Below are 17,551 nucleotides of genomic sequence, written 5' to 3' on the forward strand. Positions count from 1 at the left end.
GGTTTTAAAAACTCAAGAGATCTCTACTTTACATTCAGTTGTTATTGTCGTGATGAATCTTCATCTGGTGAACCCCTCTTATGATCTGAAATGCAGCCTATTTTATCTGTTTGAAAATTACTAGAACATCACTACGTGAAGTACCATGAGGCAGCATCACTACGTGAAGTACCATGAGGCAAAGTCATTAGTGCAACATTTTGAGGAACATGGTATTGCTCTTCTAATGTGGATGTCTGTTCCTTACTTTTTCAAGGAAAGGTTAAATAACGTGGCTGATGTATCTGTTGGAGAAAAGAAAAGGAAACAATAAAATCCGATAAAAAGGACATCATAAGTAGATTTTCATCTGGACATTGCCAGATTTAAATGGCTGATTAAATTATGATTTCTGTGAACAAGTAAAATGTACCCAGAATCAGAACAATAAAGCATATCTAATGTGTTGTCATCAGCCATTCTGAAAAATGATAATCTTGAGAAGAAAACGTTTGTCAGGGTTTTAGTTCTGAATACTTTCAGACTGTTGGGTCTATTGTTCCAGGTTACATGTATGCATGTGACAGCAACACTGGTCCATGCACGTATGATTGAAAGTATACTTTCTTATGATACTTTAATATAGTTACCAATGTTAATGCTAATTTGTAAGCTGCAATACTGAAAACATATGGATTAGTATGTAAATGGGAGAAATTCTATTTCTTCAGAGCCATTTGTGTATTGGTACACTGAGAAAATAACATTTGGATAGTCCTTGTTTTATGATATATACATGTCAGATTTTGTGACAAGCCATTATCTGTCCAAAAGACCATAATCACTCCCTTACTGGTATTTTCTTGCAGTTATGGTCAAATAATAGTAATGCATATATACTGTTATAACGATTCTTCAGCTATGAGCCGCATTTTTTAAATAAATTTTTTACACAATTAAAAGGCTCACTCTTGTAAAATATGAAATATTCATACATGCACCAGCTTACAGAAACCATGCATGGTTATACTAAAGTAGTCCAGTTGAGAGAAATATTTAAGCATTTCAAACTCTTGTTTTAAATTTGAACTATAGCTATTGCTTTAAAGCCTTGGTTTCATTTTCCAAACATTCTGGCTTTTCAAAAACTTTTAAAGAAATGTATCATCCATTTGATGTGTTTTGTCCTGTGAAAATTAGAGGCTCACTTGGTATGCCAAGGACTTTGTGGCACATTATAAACTCAGTGTCAAGGACTTTGTGGCACATTATAAACTCAGTGCCAAGGACTTAGTGGCACATTATAAACTCACAACAGTTCAAAACAAAATGAGAGTTACACTACTTCCTCAATAAAGTGTGGCCAGATAACTCATTAACCCACTTATAATTTGGGGACAAGTGGTGCAAGAAAAGTTACCACAGGCATAACTTGCTTGTGGCAGCCAAGTGTTCATAGTGACATTGCATTTTGATCCTTCAATGGCTGCTCTTCATTGCAAAGCAGAATTTTACCAAGCATTGGATTGTTCACTTGCTAACAGGGAACGTGACCTTTGTGAGACAGGTTAGTGTTACCCTACCATTAACCGCTGTCGTTACACTGGTAATTCTGCTCATTATGAGAGGAACTAGCGATTGAGACACTTGTTTCATGTGCTTGATAAGTAGGCCAGTGGTACTGAGGGATTATGACTGAAGTAAAGAGTGGATCCCTTTTATGTTCTATAAAATGCCAAAAGAATTAACCCTTATTTATTGAACATGAAGAAAATCACAATCAAAATTGGTAAGCAGAATCCTGATATATTGCTAATTTTATTATCAAAAACAGCAGTTATTGTACAGAAATTTTAATCAACATAATGAAATTTTCAATTTTTAGTAAGTCCAGTATTTTGTTACATTTTCATCGCAAAAAAGGTCTCAGTAGACTGTAAATAACAAAATTTTGATGCAATTTCAATCAGCCAAAATGGCACTAATGCTTGCTTTACAAAAGAATACCAATGCAATAAGTTTTGTCAAGTGAAAATTGTGTTTTAATTATGTGGTTTAATTTGGTTTCATTGTAATCATCATAAATGGATATGCCCTCTTGTATTTGAACATGGAATATGCCATTCTACTATCACAGTAATGTCCACGAACATTTCTGTTTGAACCTAAATATCTGCCAACTGTACTTTGATCTCCATTTTGCAGACATATTTGTTGTATTATTACAATCGTTTAAAAGTAGACCTGCTTTGTATTATGATGTTAATTACATGTTTTGCATCAAATCAAATACAGGGTGTGGAATAGAAATGAAATATTAAAGTCATGGAAATCCTACCTGCGTAAGAGCTAGTGGTCAGTGTCAGATCAACTCATTTCAATTGACCACTCAAATATTATTACCGTTAAACTGCCTTAAATTACCCTAGTCATTCATAAATGTGCTGAAAGATAGCAAGGCACTCTAGTTTTCAGTGAATGCAAATCTTGTTTGATAGATACAGTTTATTATGGAGAGGCAAGTTCCAAACTTTGTAGTGAACTTGAGATTCCAGAACTGGCATTCATAGGTTTGCTAAAGGATAAGCAGAAGTTTCACTATTCATTGTAATGAAATCAATGCATCACTAATTTACTAGTAAAACGTATTTTAAAAATCAAGTTTCAACATTAATGGTTGCTTCAAGATATAAAATGTTTATCATTTTCAAAAAAAAGGAATTTTGTTTTCTTGTATGCCAGGCACCTCAAATGTCATGGGCATCATCCTCACCAGCTCAGTATCTCTATATTTTTACATTGCTACCTTCAAACTTGTAAATTGACTGTAAAACACAATCCACAAGGAGACTATGAATGAATAAAACATATTTCAACAGTAGATATTTAATGAATGACACTTTTATATTGGACATTAAATAGACAATTTAATGATTTTCTTCTTTGTGATTTGGGTTGAACAGCTCGTGCTACAGTTGTGTGAGTGAAATAATATGAACTTAAAACTGCATTGCCGAAAGTAACTTTATCGCACGTTAAATATTCATCTTTGATCATGCTCCAATAGTTTTCCATTATCTTGGTAATTGAACTGATATTTGTTATTTTAATTTCTATTATGGTGGTGGTGGTGGTGGGTGTAATAAAAATGTTACATTTTCGTGCTGGTGCCTCAAGATTAATTAAACGTTTGGTAGTGGCACCATCACATAGGATGGTTTTCCTGCCCCACCCCTTGCTTTTTCCAGGAACAGCCCGAGTTTGCATTGTTTGTTTCATACAAAGTGAACTTTGAGTATATGAGGGAAGAAATAATATCACCAAGCATACGCAGACACTGTTGCATAAGAGTAATGATTCTTCTGTAACAAATATACCCACTTTGAAGGAATTTTCTGAGACTATATCAGAAGTTGATACAGCGACACTTGCAGAAACTTTGCATATTTTGTGTAAGTGTGCAAATACAGCACGCATTGTTATTCAGGGCCTGTAACCCTGGAACACGCTGATCATAAATATTTATTATTTTAACATTTGCCATCAGAATCTGATTCATGTTCATATCTTCTGTTTTATTATAATATAAAGAAAAATATGTATTATGTCAAAAAATGTACCTGTTTGATTTTCAATCTGCTTAAAGTATGTAACATTTATTTCACTGAAAAAATCCTACTGACTAAAAAGGCAATCTACTTATTTAAATTTTGAACTTTACTGATTTAATGACCTGGTTCTGTCACTTGCTTGCATTAACACTTGTGAACACTCTAGAGGCTTTTAAACATTATGAACAAATGAAATGCACAAGATAATTGTAGCAATAATATCTTGGATGAGTTCATTGGTGAGTGACATATTTACATATTAATGCAAGTTTTGATCACTGTTGAGGTTTTATTTTTTAAGATATTGTGTTCAGATTTCGTGTATAAACTTATTTCATTGACATCTTAGATTAGTTTTGAATAGCACATATTTGGGTATTCTTGCATTTAATTGGCTGGCCTTGTGAACACATTAGAGGCTTTATTTTTCAGGGCAGTGTTCACCAACCTGATAGTCATGACCTTTAAAACCCCAAGACTTTCCTGACAGACACACTCTGTAATTTAACACAGTTACAAAATGGTTCTCAGTTTATATCCTAAGTAATAGATTTGTTTCTTCATAAACACCTCTTTCTTCCCCCTGCTTATTTATATCATCTATCTGTGAAATGAAAGTATAACATTTTAGTAATTTTATATTGAAATCATTTAATGTACATATGGCATAGTTAAACATGGTACATAGCATAAAATTATATTCCAGTTTGCTTGTTTAAGGAAAGCAATGTATGCATGTGTGTGATTCGGATTTTTAACTTAGTTTGAACAATTTTTCAGTCATATCGCTATGATGTCTGCAGTATGGCAGTTTATAATGATGTCTAGCACTGGGGCATCATGCTGTATTTTGTGTTAAATCCCACAGATGTTTACCACTGAAATTAAACTCACATGTCTGTAATTTCTGTTAAATCCCACAGATGTTTACCACTGAAATGAAAGTCACATGTCTGTAATTTCTATTAAATTCCACAGATGTTTACCACTGAAATGAAACTCACATGTCTGTAATTTGTGTTAAATCCCACAGATGTTTACCACTGAAATGAAACTCACATGTCTGTAATTTGTATTAAATCCCACCGATGCTAACCACTGAAATGAAAGTCACGTCTGTAATTTGTATTAAATCCCACCGATGCTAACCACTGAAATGAAACTCACATGTCTGTAATTTGTGTTAAATCCCACAGATGTTTACCACTGAAATGAAAGTCACATGTCTGTATTTTGTGTTAAATCCCACAGATGTTTACCACTGAAATGAAAGTCACATGTCTGTAATTTCTATTAAATTCCGCAGATGTTTACCACAGAAATGAAAGTCACATGTCTGTAATTTGTGTTAAATCCCACAGATGTTTACCACTGAAATGAAACTCACATGTCTGTAATTTGTATTAAATCCCACCGATGCTAACCACAGAAATGAAAGTCACATGTCTGTAATTTGTGTTAAATCCCACAGATGTTTACCACTGACATGAAACTCACATGTCTGTAATTTCTATTCAATTCCACAGATATTTACCACTGACATGAAACTCACATGTCTGTATTTTGTGCATATCACTGATGAATTGTCTATTTTTCCTATATTATGCAGATCCTGAAATACTGTCCAGGAGACACAGTCATCAGCCACATCATCTGGAAATGCAGAGTCTTGAAGATGTTGCACTTCATCACACTTGTACACACACTGACTACAATATGAGTACAGTCAACTTCTGATGTGACCACACCTGTAGGCACCAGCTTGAACATGAACACCATGGATTTTTTATGTGCACCCACCCACACCCACTACACAAATGCACAGAACAAATTTGAGTACCTTGACTTTCTGATGTGTACACACACTTACAAAACCATTTCTATCAACTTCAGATGGGTACCTGAAATCACTACAACATGGATACCATCAGATTCTGATGTGTACCCACATTCACTACAACATAAGCACAGTCAATTTCTGATGTGTATCCACATCCAATACAACATTAGTACAGTTGACTTCTGATGGGAACACATATAAACTATAATACAACCACAGTCAACCTCTGATGGGTATCCCACCCACTACAAATTAAGTACGGTCAGTTTATGATGTGTACCCACATCCAATACAACATTAGTACAGTTCTGATGAGAACACATATCAACTATAGTACAACCACAGTCAACTTCTGATGGGTACCCCACCCACTAGAATATAAGCACAGTCAATTTATGATGGAAGCAGAAAGAACTGAACACAAATGAACAGAGTGGTGTCAAGATCCAGTTTTCAAAATCTTTTTGTCAAGCCCTTAAAAAGTATACTGTCAATCTGTAATAACCAAATAAATTAGATTTTTGTACTCAGTATTAAGCTGCAAGGTCTTCAGAAATTATCTTAAAGGGTTTTGTTGATCTTAGTACTACTGGTCACTTAGTACTACTGGTCATTGGATGGCTTATTGTCCATCATACATCATCCAACATTTGTCCATCGGCACAAGTTTGTTATCACTACTCCTCCTAAACCAAGTGGAGAATCACCATGAATCTTTACACACCAAAAGTTTTATAAAAGTTAGTTGCAGGTTGATTGGAAAATTGAACTTGCTCCTGGGAAATTTAACCTTGCCCCAAAATATAAGAACAAAAATTTCACAAATAAAGTGAAACAAATAGGTGAAATAAAATAAATGTATACTATTTTGGAAGGTTCATATCGCTGTATTGCAACTTCATTGGTATGAAACATTACATTAAAAAAGTTATTCATGTTAGCAAGAACAATGTGGTATTGTGTCATGAAATACTGAGAATCATTATTGTTCTGTTCAACAACATTTATGCAAGGAACGTCACTGTCAGAATAATTATTTCAAATTAGTTGCAATTGCAACAAAAAGATAACCATTTCATGAAATCTGTATCGCTTGCCTGATTTGAATTTAGAAATATTTTCTTGAACATTCTTTGTCTTTTTTGCCTGTTAGTAAAGTATTCTAATTTTTTTTTTTTTTTTTTTTGTATTTTGGGTTTGTTTTTGTAAGCATTTAATATCTCCAAGAATGAGATATTGGCATAGTGTCTTCATAAAGACCAAGGAAACAAGACAAAACAAACCATTTAAACAACTGACCACAGCCCTTCAAGTACAGCAAAGGTGCATGTTTGAAATTCTGGAATTTTAAAATATAATAAGAACTGGTTTTTGATATATACTGGCACTGTTGGGATCCTATTTTTGAAGTTATTCTCACATGGAGTTTTGTTGCTTGTAGTATTGTGATCCAATACAGTTGACTAATTTAAACACTGATAGGAGAATTCTGACCATAGTAAAGCCTTTAGACAAGACATTAACTTTATTAATCCTCTGGAAAACAATACCACATGTGGGACTTGACAATTTATAGTTGGTTGAATTTTAGCTGCACTTTGAGAACATTATAGGTATCATCACACTGAGGAAATGGGGACTAATTGCTTTTTCCAAGGGCAGACCTTCACAGCCACTTTGGGTTAACCAGGGTGGGTGTCATACCCACCAGCCCAGATTAAATTAATTGTGCTTCCTTGTTTTTAACATTGCACCATGTGTTGAGACATAGCCTAACATATGTTCGATTGGCATGTGAAATTTTCATATTCCAAATAAGCTAGAATCACAAATTACACACATCAGCTAGCTAGAACTGACCAGTTATATCAGTATGCTGTTTGACAAAACATGCTGTGTACAGTGGACAGTTGTCAGTATGCTGTTTGACAAAACATGCTGTGTACAGTGGACAGTTGGTCTTTGGAAAGAGCTGAATTAGGACATTAATTTATAATTTTACCAATACTTTTGAAACATTGCCATTATGTTATAAGCATGTTTCCCCACTGTCTCCAAATGATGTGCATGTTTGTATATTTTTAATTAAAGTGTATGATTTGTAAATATATGTAAATTGTTGTAGTCACTTATTTAGGATGCTTTATTATTGTATCTTATATTTAATTTCCAACATAAATCCATGGTATTGTTATGTATATTTAATTTGTATAGTTTATTTGCTTTTGTTAATGATTATATGTGATGTTCATCTGTATTTTGTACTTGATTTTGTCCAAATTCAAGGTCATGATGCACCCGACTAGGGACATTTATTTTTTAAACAACATAATACATAGATAATTTTTCTCTATTATTTTGTTTTCAATATTCATATCATTGTCAATGGAGGTAATATGTTTATTTGAATTTGAGTCTAGGACATTAGTTTTTCACTTGGAAATTACTAAACTTGTTGACAACTTTGAATATTTTATAAAGGAAACTGACCTACATATTGGCTTTATTATTGTTTCTTAGCTTTTTATATTAATGTTGTTTACTTGAAAAAGTACTCATTCTTACCTTAACATCTGAAGCAGAATCAGTCTTATTGTTGTGTTCAGTTTTTAATTTGGGCAGATTTATTTATTCAAGGTATTGTTCACTGGAATTACAAAGTGCTCAATTATACTTTTGGACTGAACATTAAGTTTGAATTATAGTTAGTTTAGACAATGACATTTTGGATTATATTATTGTGATACATCAAAAGACTGTTAGCAACATAAATCACACCCCGAGCCATTGGCACATTAGGACATTCAAGACTACAGGTTTAGACAATGACATCTTAGATTATATTATTGTGATACATCCAAAGATTGTTAGCACATTATCACACCCCAGGCCATTGGCATGTTGAAGACTACAGGCATAACAACACATTCAATTTTGGAACCTATTTTTTAATAACACTGGAATTCAGTTGGAACTTCATGCATTTGGACTTGTGATAGAACCTTTAAGACTGTGTGGGATTTAAATCACAATACTGTAAGTTATTTTTAAATTTTCACTTTGTATTGTTGGGAAATAAATTATTTGCTGAATTTTACAAAACTTGTTGGTTTTCACTCTTTTCTGTTACTTAGTTTAAGACCATAGAGTCATAACAGTATGCACATATAGTTATATTAGAGGCAGTCATTTCAATCACCTGCATAATCCTTGTACGGGCAGAGATTTTTTTAAAAACAGTTTTTCTTGTGCCATACACAGTATTATATATATAATTGCTTACTTAGATATATATATACACACACACACACACACACACACACACATATATATATATATATATATATATATATATATATATATATATATATATATATATATATATATATACACATATATATATATTCTGTCAAGTAATTTTTCATTTCAGAGAATATGTTTATTCAGATTTGTATAATGGCAAAAAAATGTAGTAAGGGACCATCCATTTAGTACATATGCAAAAATCTGCCAAAGCTTGATCCCTCCCCCCCATACACATGCATACTTTTTTTACACCCCACCCCACATTTCGTATGTACACTTGCCCACCTCCCAATTCTATAGAATGTCCTATATTTAATCCATGCAAAAATGATCAAGGATTAATAATATTAACATGTTTAATAAAACAGATAGTCTGTCTGCATCAAAGAAATAAGCTGCATACATACTAAATGGACGGCCTCTAAGATATTATGTTAGGTTATTTGTTGATATCAATTTGTGGAACTCAAGAAAATATGTCTTACAGGATTGTTTTTGTCACAATCTAAGTAAACGGGTTATAGTAACTGATGTTTGGTTAACTACAGTCCTAAACAGGTCACAGTAAAGCGTGATTCTATGTAGTCTTAAGCAGGTCACAATAATGCTTGGTTTTCTACATTCCTAAAAAGGCCACAGTAATGCTTGGCTATGTCAAGTCCTAAACAGGTTAAAGAAATGGTTGGTTAACTAAAGTCCTAAACAGGTCACAGTAATGCATGGTTCTGTGTTCTCAAACAGGTCACAATAATGCTTGGATTTCTACATTCCTAAACAGGCCACAGTAATGCTTGGTTATGTCAAGTCCTAAACATGTCACATTAATACTTGGTTAACTATGGTCCATAACAGGCAACTATACCTTGGAGATTATGATAATCAATTTCTATGTATGAAGTTGAAAGATTCAAGATACTTTTTTATCATATTTCCATGTCCTCTACATGTGCATATTTTTTTCTCAGAATCATCATCCAGCATTTGATCTCTGTAGTAACACTCAAAATCATCATCCAGCAATTTGATTTTAGTAATAACACACAAAATCATCATTTAGCATTTGACCTCTGTAATAATACTCATAATATCATCAAGCAATTTGAACTGTTTAATAATACTCAAAATCTTCATCCAGCATTTGACCTCTGTAATAATACTCAAAATCATTATTTAGCATTTGACCTCTGTAATAATACTCAAAATCATCATCCAGCATTTGATCTCTATAATAATACTCAAAATCATTATTTAGCACTTGACCTCTGTAATAATACTCAAAATCATCATCCAGCAATTTTATCTCTGTAATAATACTCAAAATCATCATCCAGCTTTTGACCTCTGTAATAATACTCAAAATCATTATTTAGCACTTGACCTCTGTAATAATACTCAAAATCATCATCCAGCAATTTTATCTCTGTAATAATACTCAAAATCATCATCCAGCATTTGACCTCTGTAATAATACTCAAAATCATCATCCAGCAATTTGAACTGTTTAATAATACTCAAAATCTTCATCCAGCATTTGACCTCTGTAATAATACTCAAAATCATTATTTAGCATTTGACCTCTGTAATAATACTCAAAATCATTATTTAGCATTTGACCTCTGTAATAATACTCAAAATCATCATCCAGCATTTGATCTCTTTCATAATACTCAAAATCATCATCCAGCATTTGACCTCTGTAATAATACTCAAAATCATTATTTAGCATTTGACCTCTGTAATAATACTCAAAATCATTATTTAGCATTTGACCTCTGTAATAATACTCAAAATCATCATCCAGCAATTTGATTTCAGTAATAACACTCAAAATCATTATTTATCATTTTGATCTCTGTTATAATACTCAGAATCATCACCCACCATTTGATCTCTGTAATAATACTCAAAATCATCATCCAGCATTTGATCTCTGTAAAAAATATTCTTGGCAAAACCAGTAACTGTTATGAAAAGTTGTCTCCCTCGGTTTCAGGTCCCAGTTCAATAGAAAATGTTGGAGTACAAAAATAGTGACTTATTTTGATAGTAACTATTCTATAAGTGATGATGAAGTTGAAGGATGGTTTTGTGGAAAGTTGAAATATAAAACTATTCTTTGAGTCTTTTGACATTTATAAAATTGTGTAAATGTGAAGATTACACAATAATAAGCTAATGAAGAGTTTAACTTTAATGTATACTTTAAAAAATTGTTTATGTTAAAAATGTTTGACTTTTGAGACCATTTTTTATTATTTGATTATCATTTGCATAGAACCTAAAGTATTTATCAAAATCCATCAAGCAATAGAAGATGAAATGGTGTGGTTCTATTTGTACAAGCTTTAATGGTCTGGAGGTTACATAATGTGTAGATTTTCATTTGTCATTGATCAATTGCTGTTTCTTCAATCAGATTTTACACACTGAACACCTGTTATTTATTGTAATTTAAAGTGTACCTTGGTGGCTGTATTTACTGTACTCATAGGTATTCACTATTATAAATAACTATAGATAAATCACACACATATACATGCACACACACACATTTTGGTTTAAATGAGTGTCTGACGCATAAGTCACATGCAACTTGACCACTCCAGTGGCCTAGTGGTTAGAGCATCCACCTCTAATGCGGGGGTCGTGGGTTCAATGCCTGGCAGAGTCATACGAAAGACTTCTAAAATGGTACTAACAGCTAATTCGCTAGGTGCTCAGCATTAAGAGGTTAGTGTTAGGACTGGTCGGCCTGGTGTCAGGACAATGTGACTGGGTGGGACATCATACTACGTGTCTGCGGCATGATGCCCCAGTGTTAGACGTCACTTTAAACTGCCACACTGCAGACATTATAGTGATATGACTGGAAAATTGTTAAAGCTATGTTAAAAATCTAAATCAGAGCTAATGTGATGTCCATTTCCAGTAATTATTATTTTGTTATTGTGTCTCCCTGAGACTGAACTACTGAGAGGATTCCTTGAAAATTTACAAATGTATTCATCCTCGTGAAAATCCTGTTATTGTTACATCTTCTGAACAGTTGATCATACTGACATGGAATTTTCGCTAAGAGACTTATATTTAGTTGGTCCTGCTTGAAAATGGATGCCACAGTGGTCATCTTGAAAATCTTCATACTGCTAGTTCTCTTGAATATATGTTTGAATGGACATGGGGGTTCACTAAAAGACTTCATACTGTCTCTAGTTCATCCTAAACAATGATGGTGCTGAACTAACATTCAATATGGCCACCATACTGGCTATTCCAAAATTTTTGTTATTGCTACCTCTGAATAGACGGTTATATTGACATGGGGATTTCACTGAAACAGGTCTTATGACTGCTGGTTACTATTCAGCAAAAATGCGACCGTTAGATATTAAGTGTGGTGACCACAGTTGCTATCTTGAAAATTTTGTTGTAGCTACTCCCCTTGTAGGGATGATCATGTTGATAATGTTTTCATTAAAAGAATTGTGTTATTTATTTGATCCTAACTGAAAATGGTGCCCCTCCAACATTCAGTGTGGCTGCCATGGCAGCCATCTTGAAAATGTTACCTCAGCTCCTCTGAAACAATGGTTGTATTGACATGGAGTTTTAGTTAAAAGACTTGTAATGTCTACATTGGTCCTAAATTAAAATGATACCTGTCAGACATGCCTTCTGAAATCCATATAGCCACCATAGTGGCCATCTTGAAAATCTCACTACTCATTCTAAATTAATAGTCATAGACATGCTGTTTTCATTAAAAAAAACTTCATGTGATGTCTGATTGGTTCTTCCTTAAAATTATACCAAACTGACAATAAATATGGCAGCCATAAAATAAATATGTTATTCCTACTCCATCTAAATAGATAATCATATTGACTCAGAGTTTTTACTAAAGCCCTTTTGGAATGTCTAGTCTGTCCTAAATAAAAACAAAGCTGTACTGACATCTGGCACAGTCATCACAATGGCATTATTGAGAACCATGGTATTGCTACTCCACTTGAATGGATGATTATATCTAATCACTTAAATTAATTGTATCTACTTGCTACTAATTGAAAATGGTGCTGTTGTGACCTCAACCATAGCCACATTACCTCAAACATAGCCACCAGAAGTTCTTATTGCTAGTTCTCCTAAATGAAAGATTTCAGTACTTAGCAGCAAAAAAGAAAAATTGGACCTTCAATGGAAACTGTATGTTTCAGTTATGTCATTTTGTTTATATAGATTTTTAAAAGCTCTTGATTGGGTGGTAGGAGGATACTCTGTAGGAATAAAGTTTGGTTGCTCAAACTATAGTTCCTAACTTGTTCTTTGTTGAAAAAACACATTACTGTATTTAGCTTTCCACCAAGCCATTGTGACTCCATGATTTCAAGGCATCCAGCAACAACGAAACTGATCGCTGTCCTACCTTCTAGTGTCGACTGCTCCAGTCTTCTTGGATGCAGGAGGTCGTAGGTTCGAACCCCTGCTGAGTCAAGACTTATAATAATGGTACTAGCAGCTCCCTCGCTTGGTGCTCAGCATTAAGAGGTTAGTGTTAGGACTGCTTGGCCTGGTGTCAGGATAATGTGACTGGGTGGGACATGATGCTACATGTCTGTGGGCCATGATGCTGCAGTGTTTTTCATCACTATAAACTGTCATACTGCAGACATCATAGCAATGACTGAAAAATTGTTAAAGCTATGTTAAAAATCCAAAACACACACACACCTTGTGTCAGATTTTATGAGAAAAAAAATCCAGTTATTGATGACAAACATTTGCAAAGAGTCGCATTTTAATTACCTACACTATATACAGGTGACATGTGAACAGCAATATTAATATATTTACTTACTGAGCAAAACACTAGAGCATACACACTTGCCAACACACTTGCCATTGTACTGTGACCACTGGAAGATTTGAATGTATCTTTTTAGCTGCGATTCTGCTCATGTTCTTGAACAGACACTACTGTGTATATTTAAAAAATGTAGAATTTGTAATATAGAATTCAAAGTTTGACTGAAAATTTAGACATGACCATCTCTTTTTGTTTTTACCTCTATTTTGAGAAGTATGTGCTATAGGATTTGCTTTGTATTTGGCCTGCCTATCTGTTCGCATTGTCCAGGTTAGAACTCCTATATTGCTTTACCTGTTGATATGAGACTTGCACTGTGGGTGTATCATCCAATGACTATATATTGCACACAAAACTAGGTTACTGTGTCATACCAAATCACACATTGCTGCCAAAGTTAAGTAAATATGCACGTTATAATTGATGTTTCACACCAAAACTGGGTTATTGTGACCTCCTTTCCAGTATATGTTTCAAACTCATACAGTATATGCATCATGGGATGAACAGGTGTCAGACATCAAACTGGACAACTGTGAATTTTTTCCTGGATTTATAAAAAAACCAGTTATGGCTTACATTTGATTCCAGTACCGTTTCACATAATTTCACCAACTTTACTGTAAAAGGTGCTTCTAAGGTTGGAAATGTGTCATGCACCATTACTCTGTCACTGTAGCCATCTTTCCAAAATCAGTTGCATATTTCTTTATAATTTTGTCCTTTCTTCCCATCATAGCTGTAATTGTGTTCATTCATCCCATCCTGGCTGTAACGCCTATGCTATTGCTTCTGTTGTCATGCCTAGGGTGAGCATTTGTCATGCACCAAAACTGGATCACCACAGCCCAATTTCCATGCTTCAGTATAATAGAAAAATGGTTACAAATTGTGTCTGGGCTCAAATTTCAATACCTTTTGACCCATTACCACTACAACAAAGGTGTATATTCTCATGGATGTATGTCATACACTAAAACTGCTTACTGTTGCCTTCTTTTCTCTTGATCCTGACCAAGACGACCTGTACACTTAGCCTGTGGATAAATTAGATGATGGTTTATGCTCTGATCCCACTATAGAGCAAACTGAGTATAGCTTTAAGGTGGCAATACAATGTATGGGGTGTTGCTGACTCAGAATGTCCACCACCACCCCTTCTACACTGATATGCAGGGTCAAGGCCTCGGTTTTTAGTGAAAAGGAAGTCAGCCCTTCCTTCTGTCTTCCCAGCAATCAGGAAAATTCTAAGAAATTGAGGGGTCTATCTCCCAAGACTAGTGATCTATGCAATTACAAAGCATTTTTTTGTGGGAGTCAACTTTTTGGGGGGCAGACTTGCTGATTTAAGACTCATTCCGATGCCGACTTCACAGGTCTTCCAACGTTAGAAAAGAGTTACACTCAGTCCATCTGAATTTGCCTTCTCTGTGTGATGCATAACGACATTACGCACACCATATCAATGCTCATTTGCAATATGGTGGCCATATCTTCATTGTTGGACTTCCCATCTCTGGCAGTTTTTTGGGCTTGCAGACAATGCTGGCAATGCACATCCACCCTGACCCTGTGAATCTCTCTTTGGATTGTCTCTGCTGTTTGATGGCAAGATAGAAGAATTGCAGATGCAGAGAGCCCAAGAACTGCCCTTTCATCTCTCTGCAGAGCAACCATTGCCATCATCTACATCATCGACAATTCATTCTCAATGATGTGATGACTGGATACTGAGATATGGAATCCTTTGCTGCACAATCCAAAAGAAGACGCAATCCCAATCCTATAAATGTAGGCAGATATGCTAATTACTTTCAGAGGCAGTCATATCAATGGAATGGGAAACAAAGTTTCTCTATCCCCATTCCTAAACCTTTTGCTGTCGACTTGTGTCCCCAGACGACCGCAGTCATCTCTCCAGTAGGTGCCCACTTTTTTTCAAACAGTATTTAATTGATCTCTTTCCATCAAGTGAGTGGGCAAGCCAGTTCTTACAGAGGAGCTTTGGCTTTTGTTTGATCTTTTTTTTATGGTGTAAAGTACTACTTTCCATGAAATGGTGAATCGATGTAGAACACAAACAATCTAACTTGGCTGAAGTTACATAAATATAAAGCTGCAGTCTAAATTTTGCTAAAATCTGAAAATACTTGGGACTTATGCAGAAATGAATGTGGGTAGTTTTGACATTCAGGGACCAGGACTTTATTAACTCATGACTATGAACACTAACTACTGAACACATCTGAAATCTTGTTAATACAGACAATTGAACACATTAGAGGTTTGTCAATCAGAACATTAGAGGTTTGTCAATCAGACAACTGAACACATTAGAGGTTTGTCAATCAGACAACTGAACACATTAGAGGTTTGTCAATCAGACAACTGAACACATTAGAGGTTTGTCAAGGTCTAATAACTATAAAGCTGAATACAATATTTGTTTGAAGTAAAAGAAAAATAATCAGAAGTAATTGTGCTAAAATTGTGTTTAACATGACAAAATAATGACCTAGAAAGATAAAAAAGTTCCTATAACATTAAATTAAAGTGAGACTGCATATTTTCTTGAAATTCATTACAGTTTTCCACCTCTTGGAAAGCATCTTTCCTGAAAACATTTTTGGTTTTTAAATGTATTAAAGCAGGTGGCTCTGAGTACATGACTGAATTATTCTACAAACATTCTTCTACCTACATGACTGAATTATTCTACAAACATTCTTCTATCTACATGACTGAATTATTCTACAAACATTCTTCTACCTATAATCTCCAATCAATTTCTACAAGAAATTTAGGTAAGTCTTGCATTGAATAATTCAATGGAACTCAGTTATTTTTAGAGCCAAAATGTGGAAATCTTTTTCTGTTCATATTGAGTTTGCCGATTCATTCAAATTGTTAAAGAAAATGTACATGCAATATTTTGAACAAAAAATGAACTTCTGGATAAAAGTTTTTTCTACTGTTTGGAAGTTTGTGAGAAAAATAATTTAAAAGATAGATACATTTATGAGATTTACTGTAATACTACTAATAGCAGTTTATTATTAGATTGGTTTTATCTAATAATTTTACATGTTCCCAAAAGTATATATAACATATGTATACAATATGAAATATTAAACAAACTCTGTATGATCCTTTCCAGCATTTGTATAAAATGATAATTGTATGACAAAGTACAACACTGATATAACTTGGCTACATCCTACATTTTAACAAAACAGCCTGATGATGTATCTATGGCCATCAGCTGCTATGTGAACTTAAAGATTTTGTTTAATTTAAAAATCCAGTAAATAATGGGATGAAACAGTAATTGGTACACTGTATTTAAATCCTCCTCCTTCCATAATGAATTTTAGTTATGATTCTGTTTTTGTATTGTTATACTCTATAGTACAAGAAAGATAGCGAGAGAGAGAAAGCATGTATGAAGATACTTTGCTTTGATATGACTGATACATTGTACATTGTTATATAGGGTCTCAAGGGAGATTAGTTCTACTGAACTAAATGAGTTACCTTCTCTAAATAAAGACATTATTATTATTATTATTATTATTATTATTATTATTAAGTAATATTATGTTTGTTGTTGTTATTGCTGCAGTTGTTGTTATTATTATTATTAACATAGACTGCTGATAAGCTAATTTAGTCAAGACCTGATCAGAACTCAGCCGTTAACCATATTTGGTTCAAATCCAATCACAAATATATTAATAATTGTGTGGAAAAGAAATAACTCTGCTAGATGATAATGAATAACACTGACAAATAAACTCTTCAGATGCCTCATTATCAAGCAGCCCATATATTTCAGTTGCATCCAATGGCAATAAATAGAGTTATTGTATTGAAATGAAATTCATACAATCAGGGACTATAATCCTGCTAAATGATGATGGAGAACATTGACACTATAACTCAGTCAAG

The 17,551-nt window shown here is 33.8% G+C and overlaps 1 protein-coding gene across 2 annotated transcripts in view; it reads left to right on the forward strand.

The window, feature by feature from the left end:
• Positions 1 to 8,532, forward strand: part of LOC149774336 (protein pigeon-like) — a 198,703-nt gene extending 190,171 nt beyond the window's left edge. For both annotated transcript variants that reach the window (XM_089945450.1, XM_089945451.1), the window contains one exon: positions 5,200 to 8,532. In XM_089945450.1, the coding sequence (XP_089801576.1) occupies positions 5,200 to 5,327 (128 nt within the window). In that variant the 3' untranslated portion in view covers positions 5,328 to 8,532. The remainder of the gene's footprint in view (positions 1 to 5,199) is intronic.
• Positions 8,533 to 17,551: the final 9,019 nt, after the last annotated feature.

Source organism: Sinohyriopsis cumingii, unplaced genomic scaffold (assembly GCF_028554795.1).
Source record: "Sinohyriopsis cumingii isolate HCF-2022 unplaced genomic scaffold, ASM2855479v2 utg000349l, whole genome shotgun sequence".
NCBI classification, from domain to species: Eukaryota; Metazoa; Mollusca; class Bivalvia; order Unionida; family Unionidae; genus Sinohyriopsis; species Sinohyriopsis cumingii.